Source organism: Balaenoptera acutorostrata, chromosome 9 (genome assembly GCF_949987535.1).
Source record: "Balaenoptera acutorostrata chromosome 9, mBalAcu1.1, whole genome shotgun sequence".
NCBI classification, from domain to species: domain Eukaryota; kingdom Metazoa; phylum Chordata; class Mammalia; order Artiodactyla; family Balaenopteridae; genus Balaenoptera; species Balaenoptera acutorostrata.
Window position 1 is genome coordinate 7150712 of NC_080072.1, and position 21083 is coordinate 7171794.

General features: G+C 60.9%; 2 protein-coding genes across 6 annotated transcripts in view; one reads left to right on the forward strand and one right to left on the reverse strand.

Annotated features, from left to right (window-relative positions):
* Positions 1-17606, forward strand: LTBP3 (latent transforming growth factor beta binding protein 3). Of its 3 annotated transcripts, XM_057553975.1 has the most exons (28): positions 3-714; positions 3598-3927; positions 4075-4277; positions 4467-4572; positions 4794-4886; positions 5061-5183; positions 5681-5839; positions 5925-6110; positions 6659-6675; positions 6752-6824; positions 7002-7091; positions 8905-9030; positions 9115-9246; positions 9366-9494; positions 9734-9856; positions 10096-10218; positions 12934-13056; positions 13305-13424; positions 14282-14410; positions 14722-14889; positions 15078-15161; positions 15463-15591; positions 15696-15833; positions 15935-16075; positions 16207-16368; positions 16466-16546; positions 16628-16759; positions 16926-17606. In XM_057553975.1, exons 1-28 carry the CDS (start codon positions 381-383, stop codon positions 17075-17077), a joined length of 3906 nt encoding a protein of 1301 aa, XP_057409958.1. In that variant the 5' UTR covers positions 3-380; the 3' UTR covers positions 17078-17606. The 3 variants fall into 3 exon arrangements, with proteins under 3 accessions (XP_057409959.1, XP_057409960.1, XP_057409958.1); XM_057553976.1 differs by lacking the exon at positions 6659-6675 and having other exon boundaries at positions 1-714; positions 5925-6111; positions 6751-6824; XM_057553977.1 differs by lacking the exon at positions 5925-6110 and having other exon boundaries at positions 1-714.
* SCYL1 (SCY1 like pseudokinase 1) overlaps positions 17454-21083 on the reverse strand; it is a 12395-nt gene continuing 8765 nt past the window's right edge. The window contains exons 10-18 of one of the 3 annotated variants that reach the window (XM_028163653.2): positions 20826-20981; positions 20058-20246; positions 19861-19936; positions 19418-19582; positions 19044-19186; positions 18313-18381; positions 17999-18211; positions 17852-17906; positions 17454-17723 (exon numbers count right to left, since the gene is read on the reverse strand). In XM_028163653.2, the coding sequence (XP_028019454.1) occupies positions 17599-17723; positions 17852-17906; positions 17999-18211; positions 18313-18381; positions 19044-19186; positions 19418-19582; positions 19861-19936; positions 20058-20246; positions 20826-20981 (1191 nt within the window). In that variant the 3' untranslated portion in view covers positions 17454-17598. Of the gene's footprint in view, positions 17724-17851; positions 17907-17998; positions 18212-18312; positions 18385-19043; positions 19187-19417; positions 19583-19860; positions 19937-20057; positions 20247-20825; positions 20982-21083 lie in introns of all 3 variants that reach the window. The other 2 variants (XM_007170944.2, XM_007170945.2) reach the window with 2 other exon arrangements.

The following is a 21083-nucleotide window of genomic DNA, read 5'->3' on the forward strand; positions in this document are numbered from 1 at the left end:
CCAGCCCGGCCGGGGGAGGCGCGGAGCGGGCCGGCCGCCCGGCCTTCCTCTCCCCTCGCTCCTCCTCTCCGCCTCAACTTGCTCCGGCCTCCTCGCTCCGGCCTCAGGTTGGGGCCTCCGCAGGCCCTCGGCCCCGGCTCGTGGCTGGGCTCCTTCCCGGGGCGGTGGAAGTTTCTGGGCTCCCCGCAGTCCAGCCTCCATCTCTTTGCCTCTCACTGGGCCCGCGCCCGCGCCTGCTGTCCCCTCCCCGCGCGCTTCCTCCCATCTTCTCCCTCGCTGCCCTCTCTACTCCTCTCCCGGGGCTCCCGGCTTGCTGTTCCCCTCGAGCGCCGGGACCATCGCCCCTGCCCGGGCGCGCCCCCCGGGTCCTGCGGCCCCGGATGCCCGGGCCCCGTGGGGCTGCTGGCGGCCTGGCCCCTGAGATGCGCGGGGCGGGGGCGGCGGGGCTGCTGGCGCTGCTGCTGCTGCTGCTGCTGCTGCTGCTGCTGGGCCCGGGCGGCGGGGCCGAGGGGGGGCCGGCGGGCGAGAGGGGCGCTGGCGGGGGCGGGGCGCTGGCCCGCGAGCGCTTCAAGGTGGTCTTTGCGCCGGTGATCTGCAAGCGGACCTGTCTCAAGGGCCAGTGTCGGGACAGTTGTCAGCAGGGCTCCAACATGACGCTCATCGGAGAGAACGGCCACAGCACCGATACGCTCACGGGCTCCGGCTTCCGCGTGGGTGAGGGCCGGGAACACGGGCAGGGGGAGCGGGGAAGGCAGGCACCTGGACAAATGCGGGGTACATGGCAGCGTAAGCCACGTAGGCCACGTGACCCTGGGGGTCGTGGGTTCAGAGAGCAGAGCCTGAGGGCCTGGGGCCCCAGGGGCTTCAGGGGGCTTGGGAGGCTGGAGTGCTGGGGCCAGAGTTGGGAGGGCTGCATGGAAGCCTGGACTTCACAGCTTTGGGTTGGCGTTGAGGCCTAAGGTGTGGGGTGATGCTGGGGTCCTGGATGACACAGGCCTCTAGGAAAGTGCTGGGTCCTGAGAGGGAGTCAGGGTCAGCAGCAGGGGCTTTTGAGGGATGTGAGCCGGGGGCAGGAGGTCTCAGAGAAGGGATAAGTATTCCCCCAAGAAACAGTCTTGCTGGAAGAAACAGGAAAAGTCTTTAAAAACTATCTAAAGTAGGGCCTGCCAGTGGTAGACACCTGCATTCTCTGGGAGGAGGAGCTGAGGTCAGGGCTGGGAGTGAGGGAATTAGTTACTGGCAAGGTCTTAGAGGGGAGGGGTGTTGAGGCCTAACAAGTGGGGAGCAGGCCTGGAGGTAGGGGCTGTTTTGGGTCCTCAGCCTCTCCTCTTCCTGATGCCCCATCTATGCTTCCCCCATAAATCTTAACAGCTCTGCCTTAGAGTCTCCCCCACAACAAGCCGTCATAACTTCCCAATTCCACCTGGAGTCCACCCCTTCCCCAACATCTCTCTTCAGAGGGCCAGGCCTGGGCTCAGCTCTGCTCCCTCAGGGCCCTGTGGGCCAGGCTGGGGGAGGTATCCCAGCAGTAATTACCCTCCTGGACGGGGTAATTAGGCCAGGCCCAGGATGGCACCAGCAAAACAGCCCCTCTTACACATTCCTGTACTCATGTACCCACTCACACCTGAGGAACCCCACAGATGTGGGGTTCTCATGAGACGTGCATGTGTGTCTGTGTGCGAGAGTGCACGTGCACGCTTGCACGTGACACACCCACGGGGGTATGCCCAGCTTTGGAGTGGCACACTGGGATCAAGTACTTGTTTCTTTGTGTTGTCTTGGGTGCATGTCTGCAATCACTATGGGAGTGTTTATGTAAGCCTGTGTTGGTGTTAGAATGAGTCTATGCATGTGTGTGTGATGAGATGGCTGTGCATGTGAGTGTACGTGGGCCCGGCCTCCCAAGCCCCCTGGCCATCCTGCCCAGGCTGCTGTCTCCATCCGTGCTGCCCACATCCCCCAGGCTCGGCGCCCAGGCCACAGTGGGCGGGTGTCACAGGGAGGTCACCCTCACCGCTATGGGTGACTCATTGGGAGGCAGGAAGGAGAGGATCCTGCCTCCCCTGGCCCAGGACACACCCCTTCTGCCCTGAGAGACTGGCCCCAAGAGGCCGGGCAGGATGGGCTGGGCTGGGCTGGGATGCTCTTAGCCAGGCCCCGATGGCCATGCATGTGGGCCATCCCTCTGAGTCCCTTCAGGTGTCCAGAGAGCCTCAGCCCCATCTTCCCATCCTGGGAAGTGAGGGCAGCCATGTGGCAGGCAGGAGAGGGGCTGGGCCTGGTGTGTGAGCTCGGGTCCCCAAGGCTGGATTTCGGATATGAGTGTGTGACAGAAAGACAGAGATCCTATCCTCTCACTGAGTCACTCCTTCATTCATTCCCCCAGCACCTCCTCTGGCACCCAGAGCTGAGGCAGAGGGTGGGTAGTATCTGAAGAAAGGCTCTCTTCCTGGGGGAGGAGCTGAGCCTGGAAGGATAAGATGTGAATATGCAGAGATGGGGGACAAGGCTCTGAGGGGGCGGGAAAGGCATGATTAAAGCCAGGGAGGCAGAAGATGTGGTACATTTGTAGGGGACGGGAGATGAGTCCTGGAGCATAGGGTGCACATGGAAAGAGCAGGGGGGGATGGGCTGAAAGAAGGTTCCTTCTGGGCCACGGAGGGCAAGGAAGCAAGCTGTGAGCAGGGGTGTGACTGTGGCAGAGCTTTGCCTGAAGCAAGTTTCTCTGGGGGCGCTTGGGATGTTGACAGGCAGGGGAGTGGCAGAGGGCATGGGGAGGAGGGAAGATGGATTATGAGATATTACAGAGGCCAGAACTGGCCGGAGTGGGAGCAGGAGCGATGGAGTATCAAGGCTCAGTTGTGAGTGACTGGGCAGGTGGGGATTCCCGGGGGTGGTTCAAGACCAAGTGGAGGTGGGGAGGCAAGATGCTCATTTCTGACAGGGTCCCCTGGGTGGAGGTGCTTAAGGGAGGTCCCGGAGAGGGATAGCTCAAGTTGGCAATGGTGAGGTGTGGGCCCTGGGATGGCAAGACAAAGAGAGGGAGGGAGAGCCCAGAGAGGGCTGAATCAGGGGAAGAATTTAGGGGTGAGGAGGAGGAAGCACCAGAGAGAGACTGGATTTCCAGGAAAGGCCTAAGGGGAGGGAAAGGCTATTCCATCATCATCATCATCATTTGCTACTACTTATTAAGGACCCACTGTGTAGTAGGCACTATGCTAAGCATTTGTACAGGCATTGCCCCATTTAATAGACAGGACAGTCCTACAGATGAGGACAGTGAGGCACAGAGAGGGGAAGTAAGTTGCTCAGGGCCACACAGTTGGCACATGGCCTCCTAACTAGGATTTAAGTCCAAGACTTAAGACTCCAGTGGCCCCATGGGTATAAGGATGTTGGGGGACTTAGAGGGTAGTTTCTGTGTGTGTGTGTGTGTGTGTGATGTGTTACATAAACCAGCTTCCCAGGGAGGACAGAACTAGTGGGTGGCAAGGAAGTAGGGAGGAGGGGAAGAGACAGGATGCGGGTGAGGGACTGGGCCTGGGGGCTGGGGACAGGGGTCTGCCTGGGCCCTGATCCACCTTTCCTCCCCAGTGGTGTGCCCTCTGCCCTGCATGAACGGCGGCCAGTGCTCCTCCCGAAACCAGTGCCTGTGTCCCCCGGACTTCACCGGTCGCTTCTGCCAGGTGCCCGCTGGAGGAACTGGCGGGGGCACTGGCGGCTCAGGCCCTGGGCTTGGTCGGGCTGGGGCCCTGTCCACAGGCGCGCTGCCTCCCCTGGCTCCGGAAGGCGAGTCTGTGGCCAGCAAGCACGCCATCTACGCGGTCCAGGTGATCGCCGATCCGCCGGGGCCGGGTGAGGGGCCCCCTGCCCAGCATGCAGCCTTCCTGGTGCCCCTCGGGCCAGGACAGATCTCAGCGGAAGGTACCAGGCAACGGGCAGACCCCGGGAGGCCGAGGTGGGCGGGCACTAGGGTGGCAGGTCCCGGGCGGAGGCCAGCCCTGGAGGACCGCCGCACTGCCAACCGGCGCTACGGGGCAGCCCTGAAGCCGCTGTGCCCCCGCCCCCCAGTGCAGGCCCCACCCCCTGTGGTGAACGTGCGCGTCCACCACCCGCCCGAGGCCTCCGTCCAAGTGCACCGCATCGAAGGGCCCAACGCCGAGGGCCCGGCCCCCTCCCAGCACCTGCTGCCGCACCCCAAGCCCCCGCATCCTCGGCCACCCACCCAGAAGCCCCTGGGCCGCTGCTTCCAGGACACGCTGCCCAAGCAGCCCGTGAGTGAATCCACAGTCGCCGCTGGACGGGCCCTTCAGTCTCTCAGGGCTGCCCTGTTCCAACCCACCCGGATTGCTCAAAACTGGGGGTGTCCTGCAGGTTGAGTGGCAGAGGAAAAGGGCCTCAGGAGGGAGGCCAGGTGGGGGATGGGCACCCTGTGACCCCCCTGTCCACACTCCTCTCCCTAGTGTGGCAGCAATCCCCTCCCCGGCCTCACCAAGCAGGAAGACTGCTGTGGAAGCATCGGCACAGCCTGGGGCCAGAGCAAGTGCCACAAGTGCCCGCAGCTGCAGTGTGAGTGCCTCGGCTCAGTGAGGTCTCCCCCCCACTCCCCACAGGGTGGCTCCACCGACACCCCCTCAGCCCTGCAGTGGGAGACCCCAGTCCAAGCAGCCTGAGCCTCACTGCCCACCCAGTTCCCCTCAGCGTCCCACCCTGCCTGTCCCCAGTGCCCTCCCTTCCCTCTCTGCAGGCCCCCCAAGGTCCTCTCCTGCCATGCTCTCCTCTCTCTGCAGACACAGGGGTGCAGAAGCCAGGGCCTGTACGTGGGGAGGTGGGCGCTGACTGCCCCCAGGGCTACAAGAGGCTCAACAGCACACACTGCCAGGGTACGGCCAGCTGGAGATTCTGTGGGCTGGAGGGGTAGGCCAGTTGTCACTGGGGGAGGTCCTACGGTGGACGAGGGGGGAGATGGGGCAGGGGCAGAACCCTGAGGTTCTTGGAGCAGCTTGCTGTCACCCTATGGCCCCAAACTGGAGGGACCAAACTCTCACTTACCACAGACATCAATGAGTGCGCGATGCCAGGCATGTGTCGCCATGGTGACTGCCTCAACAACCCTGGCTCCTATCGCTGTGTCTGCCCACCTGGCCATAGCTTGGGCCCCTCCCGCACACAGTGCATTGGTGAGACTGGGGGATCCTTGGAGGTCACAAAGCATGGGTGGGTGGGTAAGCCTCCAAACAGTAAGGATCAGAGGTCACAGAAGTCAGAGTGGGGTCAAGGGTTGACTGCAGGTGAAACAAGGCCCAGAGCAGATAGGGTCAGGGATCAGTGGGTTCAGGAGTCGCATGAGATCTGGGGTTAGAGGTCGCATGGGGTCGGGGATTATATGGAGTCAAGGTCATATGAGACCATGGGCTTGATGAGTGGGAGGGATAAAGTCTAGAGCAGCTAGAATCAGGGGTCAATGGGGTCAGTGGTCACCGAAGTTTCGGGTGTTACATGAGGTCAGAATAACACAGGTTTCAGGGGTCACATGAACTCAGGGTCATGTGCGATCAGGGGCCACATGAGGATTAAGTGTTGTCTGGGCCAGAGAGGCAAGGTCTGGAGCAGATGGGAAGGGGGATGTGGGCAGTGTTCAGGCCCAGATGCCCATGCCCACCACTGGCCCCTGCAGCGGACAAGCCGGAGGAGAAAAGCCTATGTTTCCGCCTGGTGAGCCCTGAGCACCAGTGCCAGCACCCGCTGACCACGCGCCTCACCCGCCAACTCTGCTGCTGCAGTGTCGGCAAGGCCTGGGGCACCAGGTGCCAGCGCTGCCCAGCTGATGGCACTGGTGAGCCTGGGGCATTTGTAGCTGGGGGGTGTCTGTGTGCCTATCCAGGAAGTGCTCACTTCTCTGCCCCTTGCTCTGGCCACAGCTGCCTTCAAGGAGATCTGTCCAGCTGGGAAGGGGTACCACATCCTCACCTCCCACCAGACGCTCACCATTCAGGGTGAAAGTGACTTTTCCCTTTTCCTGCACCCTGATGGGCCACCCAAGCCCCAGCAGCTCCCTGAGAGCCCCAGCCGGGCACCACCACCTGAGGACACAGAGGAAGAGAGAGGTCTGGCCTGACCCCTCCTGTTACCTGACAGTTGCTGAACCCCTAGGTCTGACACCTTGACCCTTGATCCACAGATATGACCTGAGTCTAACCTCTAACTCCTAGTCCCAGACCAGCACTGACCCCCAGAGCTGATACTCTGACCCCTAACCAATGTTGTAACTAACCCCAGAATTAACCCCTGATCAACAGAATTTGACCATTTATTGCCCTCCAGATTCAATCCTCTGACCCCAGGACCCCTTTGATTTCCAGACCAGGGCACTAATGCAGCTCAAATGCTGCCCCTAGATCTGACCTTCTGACCGCTGATCCAGGGATTTGACCCTGGCTATAACCCCCCAAGCCAAGGACCTTGTCCAACCATTGCTTCGCTGACCTGTGATGGAAACACTCTCTGACCTCAGGATCTAACCCTTGATGCTTGATCCAGAGACATGATCGTTGAACTCTTAGGGACCCTGACCACAAATACCCAAGTGCCAATCCCAGACTTGACTCCCTTCTCCCAGCCCAACACTTAACGGCCCCATCTTCTTCCCTTCTAGGGGTGAGCACAGACTCAGTGAGTATGAGAGCCCATGTGGGAGGGGCAGGGAGGCCAAGGAGACACAGAGGGCTTATGTTGCTGTCACCTGCAGCCAGTGATCGAAGAGCAGTCCGCGCAGCAGAGCCACCCGACTGTCACCACATCTCCTGCCCGGCCCTACCCTGGTGAGCTGGGCACCGTAGGAACCAGTCCTCAAGGGCTGTCACTGCCGGGGAAGTTCACAGTCTAGGCACCAGGGGGCGGTGAAGCTGGGTGTGAAGTTCCCAGCGGGTGACCTGCGGAGAGAGGGGCGGCGCTCTCAGCTTCCTCACCAGCTGATGAGTGTGCCCTGCTGCCTGCAGAGCTGATCTCCCGGCCCTCACCGCCCTGGTTCCTGCCCGACTTGCCCCCGTCCCGAAGTGCGGTAGAGATCGCCCCTACTCAGGTCACAGGTAAGACCCGCCCACCTAGGCCATGCCCGAGGTAAGCCACGCCCCTAACTTAGTTTTTCTCCTCCCTTACCCCCTCCAATCATTCCCGAGCACTAAAACATCCAGGGTTTACTGTGTGCCAGGCCCTGGGCTGGGCGCTGTGGAAGCCTCGGTGTGCAGCAGAGATCCCACTCTGCCCTCAACTGATCCGGGTATTATGGTGGTCAGCCCAGGCCGAAGGCATTTATTCATATATTCTACAACTATTTATTGAGCACCTACTATGTGTAGGCACTGTTTAAGTGCTGGGGATACAGTAATAAGCAAAACAGACAAAAATTCCCTATCCTTGTGGAGTAGACAGACAACAAACAGATCAATGAGTCCAAATCTAGTATATCTCATAAATGCTATGAAAAAAAATAGAGAAGAAGGAAGGAAGTCTGGGCGGGGAGGGGGTGATAATATGCACGGTGGCAATGAGAGAAGGCCTTCTGAGCAGGGCTTTAAGGATTGTTAGAAATTAACAACGAGAAGTGGGAAAGAAATGGGCGGGTTGGGAAAAAGGACATTCCAGTTTGGGCAGAAGTTTGGGCAAAGGTATGGAAACATGAAACCGTGGTTTCATGGAGCGGGGAGAAACCACACACACAGATCAGTGTTTCTGAACTAGGGGAGGGCCGGCTCAGGGAGCCTTGTTAAGAGGCTTGGGTTTGATCCCAAAGGCTGTGGGAAGTGTCTGCAGGGTTTTGGGCATCGGAATAATTGCTAGCTATGGCTGAACAGTTGCCCTGGGCCAGGCACTGACTGAAGAGTTTTACATACTAAGTACTGTTTACCCTTCTCATACTCTGTGAAGTGGGCACTGTTAGCCTCGTTTTCCAGATGAGAAAATTGCGTCTAAGGGAGGTTCAGGGACTGGACCCAGGTCACACAGCTGAGCCAGATTCAAGCCCATGTCTCTGTGGACTCCAAAGCCACAAGGAAGCCACCAGCCTGGTTGAAAACCGGAGGTTAGATGAGCTCCTGGTGGAAGATGACTGCCCTGGAAGTCTGCACAGGCTAGGAACCACCCCGGGACAGTCTGGGGGCTGTGGGAACGTGGAGGAAGAGACACATGCAGAGGCTTCTCAGAGGAGGGGGTGTTAAGGATGCCTAGGGAGAGGCCCTCAAAGAGAACAGCCTACAAGAGCCCACTGGCCAGGTGTGTTTGGGAGGGGGTAGAGTTCAGCATCAAGGCCTGGGCTGCATGGGGCAGGGCTCAGGCGAGGGACCACAAGGAGGGAGAGGTGGAGGCAGGGACTACTAGGAATCGTAGGAAATAGGGTGAGAAGGATTCCTGGATCTGACCACTTAGGCACAACCATGCGCGAGCCAGGATTCCCAGGAAACCAGCTCCTGTCTGCCTTGGGAGGGGGAGGAAAACAACTGTTCTGGAATGGGGGGGGGTAGGTCCCTAAGGCAAGGGGTGTTGGTTCACTGATCTAGAGGATGTTTGTGTGGGTGAGGCTGCAGGGTTTGAGGTATTGAGGTGACTGGGGTCAGGGTATCATAAGTGGGGATAGAAGTATCAAGGTTTCCTGGAGTTGAGGAGATAGGGATGTCAGGGACCTGGGGTCATGGTTTGGGGCTACCGGAGGTTGTGATGTTGGGGTTATCTGTGATGGAGGTGTAGGGAATCCTAGGATTGGAGCACCTGAGCTTAGGGTGCGACCTGGCCCAGGTATCCGCGTCGTTAGTAATGGGCTATCCAGGTCCTCCCTGGGGACATGGCAGAAAGTGAATGCTCCCTGCCTGGCCCCCTGACCTACCGCCGCACCCCCAACCCCGGCAGAGACGGATGAGTGCCGACTGAACCAGAACATCTGTGGCCACGGGGAGTGCGTCCCGGGACCCTCAGACTATTCCTGCCATTGTAACCCGGGCTACCGGTCGCATCCGCAGCACCGCTACTGCGTGGGTGAGCGTGGCGAGTGGGTGGCGCGGGGGCGGCCCTGGCTCCCGACAGACCTCTGACGCCTTCCCGCCCGCGCGCCCTTCTCAGACGTGAACGAGTGCGAGGCGGAGCCATGCGGCGCCGGGAGGGGCATCTGCATGAACACCGGCGGCTCCTACAACTGCCACTGCAACCGCGGCTACCGCCTGCACGTCGGCGCCGGGGGGCGCTCGTGCGTAGGTGAGCACTGCCGGGCCGGGGGTGGCGCTGGGGCTAGGTGGACCCGGGGGGCTCTCCCGACCGCATGTAATCCCCTCCGCCGCCTTGCACTCCCCTCGCGCCCCCTTCCTCCCGCTCAGACCTGAACGAGTGCGCCAAGCCCCACCTGTGCGGCGACGGCGGCTTCTGCATCAACTTTCCCGGTCACTACAAGTGCAACTGCTACTCCGGCTACCGGCTCAAAACCTCTCGACCGCCCGTGTGCGAAGGTGGGGAAGACCCCATCCAGACCGCCGGGGGTCCTCAGCGGTCCCTCGGCCTGGGGTGGGGGCGGAGGGCCTCACTCCCGTCTCTGCCCAGCTCTGGGCCTCTCAGAGGTTTCGGTCCGGAGCCCAGAGGGCCCGCTTCGACTTGTCGATTTGTGACGAAGGGAGGCCCTGCCGAGGACCCTGAGCGCCTGGCCGGCCACGTTGTCCCCAAACGAGTCCTCTTCCTCCCTACTGTGCAGACATCGACGAGTGCCGAGACCCTAGCTCCTGCCCGGATGGCAAATGCGAGAACAAACCTGGGAGCTTCAAGTGCATTGCCTGTCTGCCCGGCTACCGCAGCCAGGGGGGCGGGGCCTGCCGCGGTGAGGGCGAGGCCTGGGTCCGGGGTAGGGTAGAGGGCGGGACCTCGAAAGCAAATGGGAGGGGCCCTTCGGGAGTCGCCCCTGTGATGGGGCGGGGCTAATGGCGGTGGGAGTCACCTCCAGACTGGGCTTCCTTCCCGGGAGTAGAGGCCCCCCCATCCCGGGCGGAGGGGGCTCCCACCCCCTCACAGTGCATCATCCGGTGGGGCGGAGTCCGAGGCGAGCCTTCTCCGCTGCAGACGTGAACGAGTGCGCCGAGGGCAGCCCCTGCTCTCCCGGCTGGTGCGAGAACCTCCCGGGCTCCTTCCGCTGCACGTGCGCCCAGGGCTATGCGCCCGCGCCGGACGGCCGCAGTTGCCTGGGTGAGCTCCAGCCCTCCCCGCCCTGCCACCCGCCACCCATTCACGCGCTGAAGCTGGGGACTGGGTCACCCCGTCTGTCGGACGAGTGGGCAGGAGGTAGCTAATTCACAGACACCGCCCCTTCACTGATCCACTCACTAGGTTCCTCAGCGGACCTGGCGGAGGAGGGGGCGACCAGAATTTCTACGTAGGAAGGATCTGAGGAGGCAAAGCTTGAAGCTGCGTTTGCAAAGCACGTTACTTAAATTTGAGGGGGGAAAAAAGATATAAAAGAAAGGGGATGTTAGTAGTTCCCCCGACACTAATGTTTCTTATGTATCAGGAGGAAGGCTGAGGGCTGGGATTCAGAGAAACTGGAGAACAATAGACACCAACTGTAGAGCGCAGGGCTGCAGGACTGGATGGAGTTTGGGTGTTCCTGGGAAACCTCAGCGGGGCTGGGAGAAGGGGAGGTCTGAGTGCTCTTAAAGGATCAACAGGAGTTAGCCAAGCGAAGAAAGGTGAGAGGGAAGAGCATGCCAGGCGCAGCGCCAGCGAAGTCAGAGGCAAACACCAGCACGGAGTGTACAGGGAATGTAAGGTGTAAGCAGGGGATGGGGGCTGAGGCTGGCCGGTGAGGGGCAGGTCCCCATCCCCTGAAGGGCCCACCTAAGCCCCGCCCAGGAGGTTGAGCTTCACCCTGAGGATATCAGGAGGCACCTGAAGCATTTTAAGGGGAAGAATGACAAGAGTGGCCATTTGTTTTAGAAAGTTCCCTGATGCCCATTGTGGAGAGTGGCTGGAGGTCTGGTGGGGACTCAGGACAGAGACAGTGGTGGAGCTGATGAGAATAGAGGCCTAAGGATGGTCATGAGATTATGTGATATTAGAGAAATATTAGAACGCGTTACCTGGGCTGCTCATTAACTGGATGTCAAGGTGAAGGAGAGAGGGGAGTAAGGGATCCTCAGGTTTCCAGTTTGGGTGACTCAGTGGGTTCTGCTCACCAGGATAGGGTCCCCTGGGGTGGGGCATGTTTGAGAAGGAAGACATTAAGTTTCATGTTGGACAGTTGAGCGGGTGGTCCCAGTGGGCCTTTCAGCTGGCAATGCCAGCAGAGGGTGGGCCATACTGATTGGAAACCTTGGGCCAGACACACCCACCTGGAACTGTGTATTGTGGGGGTGTGAAGCCTTGGGGTGTCACTGGGAGGGTGTGAAGCCTTGGGATGTGCCCTGGGAGGAGCTGTGGAGACTTGGGGTGTCACTGGGGGTGTGTGGAGCCTCGGGGTAGGCACTGGGGAGAGCTGTGGAGCCTTGGGGTGCAGTCAAGGATGGTGGGTCCGGTGAGGGGAGCCTTGGCAGAGCCTTGTGGATACTGCCACGTCGGTAGAAGGCAGGGGAATCGGAGCAGGCAATGGCGGAGCAGGGGTGGTGGGAGGGCCCAGGGAGCACTAGCTGAGAAGCTGGGGAGCGGAGGCATGCAGGGAAGAGGAGGATGAGGTAAATGCAACAGAGAGGTTCTTGTAAAATAAGAACTAGCTGGGGAGACGAGAAGGTCCCTGGTGGCCTTGGCAGGGTAGCTTCCGTGGCATGCCGGGAGGCCAGAAGATGCAGGCAGCAAGTGAGGAGGAGTGAGACCTGGGATCACCAGAGTGAGGTGTAGGCTGTAGGCTGAGGAGAACAGTAGAGGTTTGGAACTGCCCAAGAGCACGGGGGCTACCTGGGGGCTTTCCAGTGTCAAGGCTTGAGAGGAGGAGGAGAGGGTAGCGCTGAGGATCTGGCCGGGCTGGAGGCCAGAGGGAGTGGAGTGGCCCAGGTGCTCCGCTTGGTGGCTGGCTCCAGCCTCGCTCAGCACCCAGGGTCCTGAGAAGCAGGCTAGGGCTCTGACTTTGCCAGACCAGTGAGGAAGAAGGAGAGGTGTTCAGGGGCCCTTGCTAGAGGAGGTAGAGTTGGGGGCTCGAGAACAGCGGAGGCGGTGGGAAGGAAGCTGCATCTGAGATGTCCAAGAGGGGCCAGATCCCAGCCCCTTGTACCGAGAGTGAGTGGCTGGCACTGAGGTGAAGGTCACAGAAACTGAGGGATGAAGGACTGTAAGGTCAGAGGCTGGGCCTGGCTGTCCAAATGGATGTTGAAAACTCCTAGGATGGGGAGGAAGAGAGAAGGAGAGGGGCTAGGAAGGTGGGTGCTGACAGCAATAGAGAGGCTGGCATAGGGGCCAAGTGCCCCTCAGAGGAAGAGTGTGGTTTGAAAGGGGTCTGGGGTGTGGGCAACGACCAGCTTCCACCAGAAAGGACTGCACAGAAGCATGCTCTCAGAGCCAAGTCCCTTTACTGCACAAGCAGAACAAGTTATTCTGTGAGACCAAAGATATAGGGGAGCTTATTTACATGGGAAGGAAGGCAGCCATGGCAGGTGGGGGAAGGGCAAGAGCAGCCGGGAGAGCAGTTGGGGCAAAGGAAGCCCAGGGCAGAATGGGATTGTTTGGTGAGAACAGATGAAGGATGGGGAGGCCTGAGTTCTTTGGAATCACACGTGGCCCAGGGTTCCTGGCAGCACCTGGCCTGGTCGTCAGGGCATAGTGTGCCACACAGGAGCGGGGTGAGGGTCCCATGCTTCTCTCCAGCTCCACTCACCTCAGCTCTGGTGCTCCAGGCCATGGGCAGGAGTGGGAAAAGGGTAGCAGAGGCCCAAGACCATCCCATCCTGGCCCTCTGACAGCCCCTGTGCCCCACAGATGTGGATGAGTGTGAGGCTGGGGACGTGTGTGACAACGGCATCTGCACCAACACGCCAGGCTCCTTCCAGTGTCAGTGCCTCTCTGGCTACCATCTGTCAAGGGACTGGAGCCACTGTGAGGGTGAGGGGGGCCTTGAGCTGGGGGGCTGACCTGTTCCTCCCTACCCCAAGACCTCCACTGCCCAGGGCCCAAGCCCAGGGGCTACCTGTAAACAAGCCAGGCACTCCCATGGCCAGCCCCCATCCAGATCCAAGATGAGGCCTGGGGTGTGGGCCCTACCCAGGGCTCTTCGGGAAGCCTTGGAAGCCTCAGGCTGTGTGTGATTGGGCTTAGCCCCTGAGATTCTCCCCCTCTTTGATTCTCTACAGACATTGATGAGTGTGACTTTCCTGCAGCCTGCATTGGGGGTGATTGCATCAACACCAATGGCTCCTATCGATGTCTCTGTCCCCAGGGGCATCGGCTGGTAGGCGGCCGGAAGTGCCAAGGTATGGGGGGATTGGCTGAGAGCTCCTGAGGAGCAATGGCAGGCAGCAGTAATCTCCTAGACACACTACTGATCTGTCTTTCCATCCATCCACTCACTCATCCTTCTAGTCTTTCACTGAAAATGACAACAGTGATAATGACAGTAATTAACGATGCTTATTACTATGTGCCAAATCACCCCTATATGCATTCATCCAACAAGAGTTTACTGAGCATCTAATATTTGCCAGGTTCTGTGCTATATACTAGATATTGAGCAATGACCCAGGGCTCCCAGCTAGGGGAGACTGACATGTAAATTGATTCTTACAGTTCAGGGTGCTGGGTGCCAAAAGAGGTCTGGACTAGTGATTTATTCCAACAGTTGAATTGGAACTTGAAGCATAAATAGGGTTCCCTAAAGCATAAATAGATTCCCTAAGCAGAGAAAAGCATGGGATGGTATTCCAGGCCCAAAGAACAGTATTTGCAAAGCACAGAGATCCGGAAGAAGCTAGTTGCGTTTTAAGGGAGAGTAGACACCTACGCCCTAAACACAGAGCTGAGGGTGTTGGTGGTTTAGAGTAAAGGGTGATGAGACTTAAAGATATTGGGAGACCAAACTGAAAGTCCCCAAATGCTGAGCTGAGAGTTAGGACTTCATTCTGTTAGGTTTTTATGAAGAATAATGCATTGAATGTGCACACAACTACCCACATGCACAGACAGACACGAGTGGATTCCTGTCGTGTGTACTTTGAAGTCACAGCGGAAATTCAGGTTCTGAACTTGTGTGAGGCCCTTGAGGCATACTCCTGGGGAAAGCGGGGCTCGTTTCCCTCTGAGAGATTCTTTCTGCTCATCTCACTCCCTGAAGACATAGATGAGTGCAGCCAGGACCCGGGTCTGTGCCTTCCCCACGGGGCCTGCGAGAACCTGCAGGGCTCCTACGTTTGCGTCTGCGATGAGGGCTTCACGCCCACCCAGGACCAGCATGGCTGTGAGGGTGAGTGCCCTCTCGGCTTCCTCCTCAATCTAGACAACTCCCCTGAGCTGCAGCTGGGGCTCAGAGTTGTATCCTGGTCCCACCCTCTGGAATGTGGCGAACAGGAAGAAATCTCTTTTTGCCTGGGAGAGCCCGGCGGGGCCAGACCTCGCAGGAGGGCCCTGAATGCCACATTGAGGGTGGAGCTTGGCTTTCACAGGGCAGCTAAGGGGAGCCAGGGGATGTGGGGGAATAGTGGGATGAGGTTGGTGGGCAGCGTGGACAGGCAAAGACATTCTGCAGGAATCTAAGCTGCTCTCCCCTCCCCTCAGAGGTGGAGCAGCCCCACCACAAGAAGGAGTGCTACCTTAACTTCGATGACACCGTGTTCTGCGACAGTGTACTGGCCACCAATGTCACCCAGCAGGAATGCTGCTGCTCCCTGGGGGCTGGCTGGGGAGACCACTGCGAGATCTATCCCTGCCCAGTCTACAGCTCAGGTCAGGAGCCGGGCAGGCCCTTTCCTTTTTCAGAGCCTCAGTTTCTTCATTTGGAAACGGACTGGGGGAGAGAGCCCCTCCCTGGGTAGGTGGGAAGTGAGGCGAGAGCTCCGACCTGCGGCCGACAGCCAGCACACATGCGCTCAATCCTGCCTCCTTCCTTCCCCACGGCCACTATCTCGCTGTAGCTGAGTTCCACAGCCTTTGCCCGGACGGGAAGGGCTACACCCAGGACAACAACATTGTCAACTACGGCATCCCAACCCACCGTGGTAAGCCCCAACACGGCTCCGCCCACCTGGCATGCCCTGCTCCGCCCGCCGAGGTTTGGACCGCCCCGATCCCGCCAGTGCTTGTCAGTGGCGGGTACTGGGGTAAGGCCCGCCCACTCCCTCACCGACTGCCCCGCCCCTCCGCAAAGCCCCGCCCCATCACTCATGTCAGCATTCGGAAAAGCCCCTCGCACAGTTTTCGTCCCTTCCACCGTAAGCTCCACCCACACGTTCTCCGCTGCGGGGCCTAAGTGGCCCCGCAGGTAGAGGGCGCGGGCGCCCACGGCCTGTCACTCCGCAGACATCGACGAATGCATATTGTTTGGGGCGGAGATCTGCAAGGAGGGCAAGTGCGTGAACACGCAGCCGGGCTACGAGTGCTATTGCAAGCAAGGCTTCTACTACGACGGGAACCTGCTGGAATGCGTGGGTGAGTGCAGCCGGCCCCCGTGGCCGTGGGAAAGCAACCGGGAGACACGCACAACCACCCGACTTGGGGCCGGTTCCTACCACTCGCGCTTTTCCTTCTCTCAGACGTGGACGAGTGCTTGGACGAGTCTAATTGCCGGAACGGAGTGTGTGAGAACACGCGCGGTGGTTACCGCTGCGCCTGCACGCCCCCGGCCGAGTACAGCCCGGCTCAGCGCCAGTGTCTGAGCCCAGAGGAGATGGGTGAGGCCCGGGTCGGCCGGCTGGGGAAACAGGAGGGAGGCTGGCCGAGCCGAGCTGTGACTTCCACCCCTACCCACCCATCATCCCCTCGCTGCCCGTAGACGTGGACGAGTGCCAGGACCCCGCAGCCTGCCGCCCTGGCCGCTGCGTCAACCTGCCGGGCTCCTACCGCTGCGAGTGCCGCCCGCCCTGGGTGCCCGGGCCCTCCGGCCGCGACTGCCAGCTCCCGGAGAGCCCGGCCGGTGAGGGCAAGGGTCATCTTGGGCTCTCCAGAGCCCTGTCCGCCGCCTGGAGACCCGGGGCCGCGGTCCCCCCGAGGGTGGGTTGGAGCGGGGAAGGGCGCTCCTCCCTGACGCCGGGTCCCGCTCCTCAGAGCGTGCCCCGGAGCGGCGGGACGTGTGCTGGAGCCAGCGCGGAGAGGACGGCATGTGTGCGGGCCCCCTGGCCGGGCCCGCCCTCACCTTCGACGACTGCTGCTGTCGCCAGGGCCGAGGTTGGGGAGCCCAGTGCCGCCCGTGCCCGCCGCGCGGCGCCGGTGAGCCGGCCCGGGAGGGGTTACCCGGGAGGGAGTTTGGGGCGGGAGCCGGGGTGAATCGACGCCGCAGACGGCTAACCGCCCCCTGCCCTCTCAGGGTCCCAGTGCCCGACGTCGCAGAGTGAGAGCAATTCCTTCTGGGACGCGAGTCCCCTGCTGCTGGGAAAGCCCCCGCGAGGTGAGTGTAAAGGGAGGGACAGAGGCGGGGTCCGCGGCCATCGCTGGGAGCGGTGTTGACGTCTGCATTCTCCCGGCGCAGAAGAGGACAGCTCGGAGGAGGATTCAGACGAGTGCCGCTGCGTTAGCGGCCGCTGTGTGCCTCGGCCGGGCGGCGCAGTGTGCGAGTGTCCTGGTGGCTTCCAGCTAGACGCCTCGCGCGCGCGCTGCGTCGGTGAGCAGGGCCGAGGGGCGGGTCAGTGGAGGGGCGGGGCCAGAGGCAGGCGGGCGGGGCGGGGCGGGGCCCTGCAGAACCCCGCCTGGACCGGAAGCCAAGAGGGCCGCGCGGCTCCGGCCCCAGCGCCGTCGCGAAGTCCGCACCTGTTAACCCCCACACCCAGACATCGACGAGTGCCGAGAGCTGAACCAGCGCGGGCTACTATGCAAGAGCGAGCGCTGCGTGAACACGAGCGGTTCCTTCCGCTGCGTCTGCAAAGCTGGCTTCGCGCGCAGCCGCCCGCATGGAGCTTGCGTGCCCCAGCGCCGCCGCTGACACCAGCCTCGGTCTGGACCTCGGCAATCACCGAGGAGTTTCTGCCCGACACTTGGGACGAGCTCCGCCTCTCGCTTGTGCCCTGACTCGGGGCTCGGACCCAGGGACCCTTCGGGGCCCGCAGACCCCTTCCCCGAGCCCCACGTTCCAAGGGTGCCCATACCAGCTCCACCCGGTTCATAGGCAGATGTTGGGTCTCTCTGGCGCTGCCGGCCTTCCTTCCAGAGGGTGTTTCCCAGAAACTGATAAATCAGATCGTGCCTCTTTACAGTGGGTTTTCGAAGTAAATTGACGTTCATGTACATGGTGGGCGCGGTCTCCGAAGGGTGGCACCAGACCCCAGCCTCCTTAGAGGGGCTAGACTGAGCCCAGCACAGGGGGTGCGAAATAGAATTTATTGTGGCTCTGATTATGTATATGTGAGATGTGCCTGGCCAGGCCGGCCGGGCTTCCATGGTTTGTACAATAAATACATCTGCGGGGCCTGCTCTCCGAGGCTGGGAAGCGCCCACACCCGCGGTTCAGTCCAGCTTCCGGGTTCCCAGCTTCATGGGGCCCTTGGCTGTCTTTTTCTCAGCGCGTTTCGCCTCCATCTCCCGCCTACGCTCCTCGCGCTTCTTCCGGGCTAGCTCTGCCTTGGCCTGTCCTGGGAACAAGAAGGGGAGGAGGGCTGACGGCGTCAGGACAACCTGAGTCTCAGCTTCCCAGCCCATGCCTGCCCCAGAGGAGGGTAGCCCTAGCCCATCAGCCAGCCAGCCCAGGGGAAGCACTTACGGCTCTCGGCCTCCAGGCCCTCCCAGTTGTCATCACCCCACGAGTCCCGCCTCGGCTGAAAAGGGAAGTGTGGGCTGGAGTGGAGGCCTACTCTCAGTTGAGGTCCACCCCAGGTCTGCACCCCCCCACTGGACAGGTGCCGAGTACCTGGGCACCAGCCTCCCGACGCACTGACAGGGCAGCAAAGGGGTCGCCTTTGTCGCTAGGCTCCGGTCCACCCCAGTTATACTCGCTGGCCAGCCGTGTGCCCTCAGGGGGTGGCTCCGGGGGGCTTGGCTCCTGCCAGCCCTGCTCCCATGCGTCCTCGGCTTCCCAGCTGCTCCAGTCTGACTCCTGGGATTTGTGACCAGGGTTGCTGGTCTGCAAAGAGAAGGAGGAGATAGTGCCAGAGAAAGGGAGGGAGGGAGGGAGGGGCAGGGCCCTACCCCCCACATACACGCACCCTGTCCCACCCAGCTCACCTGCCCAGCCCAGCTGGCTTGGCCCCCAGTACTCCAGTTGTCCTGCTGGGCCAACACAGATTCGGCCTCCTGCTGCAGTGTGGGGAGGAGAGCATGACCATAGGGCCCCCTGTACTCCACCCAAAAGGGCAAGGAAGCCCCCTAGCCCCTGCCCAGCCATGGGCTCCACCCTTTCTTCTTTTGCCTTCCATCTCGTTTTCTCCTTAGGCCCTGTCTCCCATCAGTAAAGTGGACATGCTGAACCTGGCCTGTCATCACTCCTCTATGAAGCTGGGGAATGAGATCTAGAGTTCCACACCCCTGCCTGTGGCCTCAGGGGTCTCACCCAGAGCTCTGCCCCCATTCCCTTCAGAACAGCCCCACTCCAACCTCAGCCTATACTGAGCCCAGCCCCAGGGAGGACTGGTTGGCTGCAGGCCTGGGAGTGACCTCTGCTTGCTGATCACAGGGCGGGGTGGGCCCTAGAACAGGTATAGGAGGGATGGCGAGTGGAGGAGAGGGAGGAGGATCAGTGGGCTGACCCAACCACCAGCAGCCTGGCCTCTGGAGTTGAGTGGGGGCTCGGCTGTCAGCTCTAACCCACAAGGGCTGCTCCATGACACCTACTTGCCCAGGATGCTGTGCAGATGAGGACAGGTCTGACTCCAGCCAAGCCCACATGAGTTCCTTGAATGGCAGCCTGTGACCTTGAAGCTGGGGTCCCCCGGGTAGGCCTCCTCAGCCCCACTCACCTCCAAGCTGCCCCAGTCTTCATCATCCCATCTGTCGGCAGCAGTGCTGTCCTCTTCTGCGTCCTTGCTCTCCTCTTGTGTCTCCCAGTGGCCTGAGGTCGTGGGTGTGGCAGCGACAGGGGTCGAGGCTGGGGCAGGAAGTCCTGGGGAGCAGAGGCTCACTGAGTTGCCACACACTGGGCCCCGGGAAGGTCTCAGAACAGGGCCGAGGTTGCTGGGGGTGTGTAGAGGGGAAGCTCACGAGGGGACTGGACTGTACCCAGTCTCCTATGTCCCCATCACCATCCCGGGGGGAAGTCGATCAGTAACAGATCCTGGGTGCCAGCAACCCCAAGCCCTCTCAGTCACCGATACAGCCAATCTGGGACACTCACCCTCAGGCACGGGTCTCTGGGGAACGTTGGTCTCGGCTGGGGCAGCCGTGGGGTGTGCACGGATCAGCTTAGAGGTGAGTGAGGAGACCCCTGTCACGGCCCAGCCTGCCCAGCTGGCTGCGGCTCCTCCCATTCCAGGGCTGGAGGCTGCATGGACGTCCTTCTCTGGGCAGTGACAGGAGAGACAGGTATGGACACCTCAGGCTTCCATGGGGAGGGTGGTAGGAGGGCAATAACTGAAACAGAGCGACCTGCAGTGGGCGTCCCCCTTCTCCAGGCCTGCGTTCTCCCAACTGTGAGATGGGGGTGGGGGAGTGGTGTACAGTCTGTCCTCTAGGGTTCTTCCAGCTTTCGGATGCTCCAATGAGGTAGAAGGGGGCCATGACACGTGACAGTCAAGAATGTGGCAAGAGTCACAGGGAACACGAGTGTGGGCCACTCACCCGCTTCGGCCAGCTGGGTGGGGTCCTCCGACACAGACTCCAGTTTGGACAGGAAGCTTCGAATGGCCTTGAAGGCCTGTGGGGTAGCAAGGGGCAGAGCTGGGGCCTCCAAGTTTCCCGTGAGCCTGCCAGGCCAGCTAAGGCCCAGGTATCCCCCAGAGCCCCAGCTCCAGGGCCCAGCCCCAGCTGTGCCTCACCTGGTCCCGCACGGATCTCTCAGGATCCACGGTGAGGCTGCAGAGCACAGGCAGGATCTTGTGGGCGCAATCATTCATCGAGTAGAGGTTGTGGGTGGCGGCGAAGCCCAAAACACCCGCGACCCGGGACGGTGCAAATGGGTCCTTAGTGGCCCGGCTAAAGGCGGAGGTGAGGACCCTGTGTCTGGTCTGGGGTGGGGCGGGAAGAGGGCTCCTGAGTGTAGGGTCAGTACGGGGCCCAGAACTGTCAGGCCTTACTTCCCAGAACAGAGGCCATCCACGGGGCCTCCAGAGTCTAAGAAATGTGAGTTAATCACTAACAAATGGGGAGAATTTACTTAAAACTCTAGATCTTGGCTTCTCCTCCCAAATCACTGGGCTCACGCTGCCTCAGAGTGACAGGGGCCAGAGCAGCAGCTGCCTCAGGGCTGAGGCCAGTGCCTCCCTTCCCACCTGCGCTGTGGACCGATTCATTCATTCCCGTTAAGGGCCTCGGAGCTGCAGGCGTCTGCATTCAGAGGCCCTGGCTGAGGGGAGGGGGTGCAAGGCCGTGGAGGCAAGCAGGCCTGGGTTTGGTTCCCAGACCCACCACCTACTGGCAGTGTGACCCGGTGCAACTCACTCCACCCTCAGACACTGGGCTGGAGCACCCAGGGCCTAGGTCTCTGGGAGGATGACAAGCCCCACACAAGGAGACCTGGCTCTGGGGGACCTGGCTGTGGTCCCGTGACGGTGACAGAGCTCCTGGCGCTTGTGCAGGGCACTCACGCTGGCACTGAGGTAGGAGCCGATTTTGCCCAGGCAGACGGTGGTGTTGCAGCGTATGGGGCCCTGTTCGTCCTTAGCCTGCAGCCGCGCGAAGTGCTTCATCAGCTCCACGTTGAGGTTGGTCTCGTTCAGCTTCGGGGCCAGGAGCAGCATGGACTGCAGGGCGGGAGATGGCGGAAAGTGTGGGCTGGAGCGGGCACACTCTGGAGGCCACCAGTGGCCCTGGGCACTAAGGAGACCCGCCAAAGCCCTCCCCAA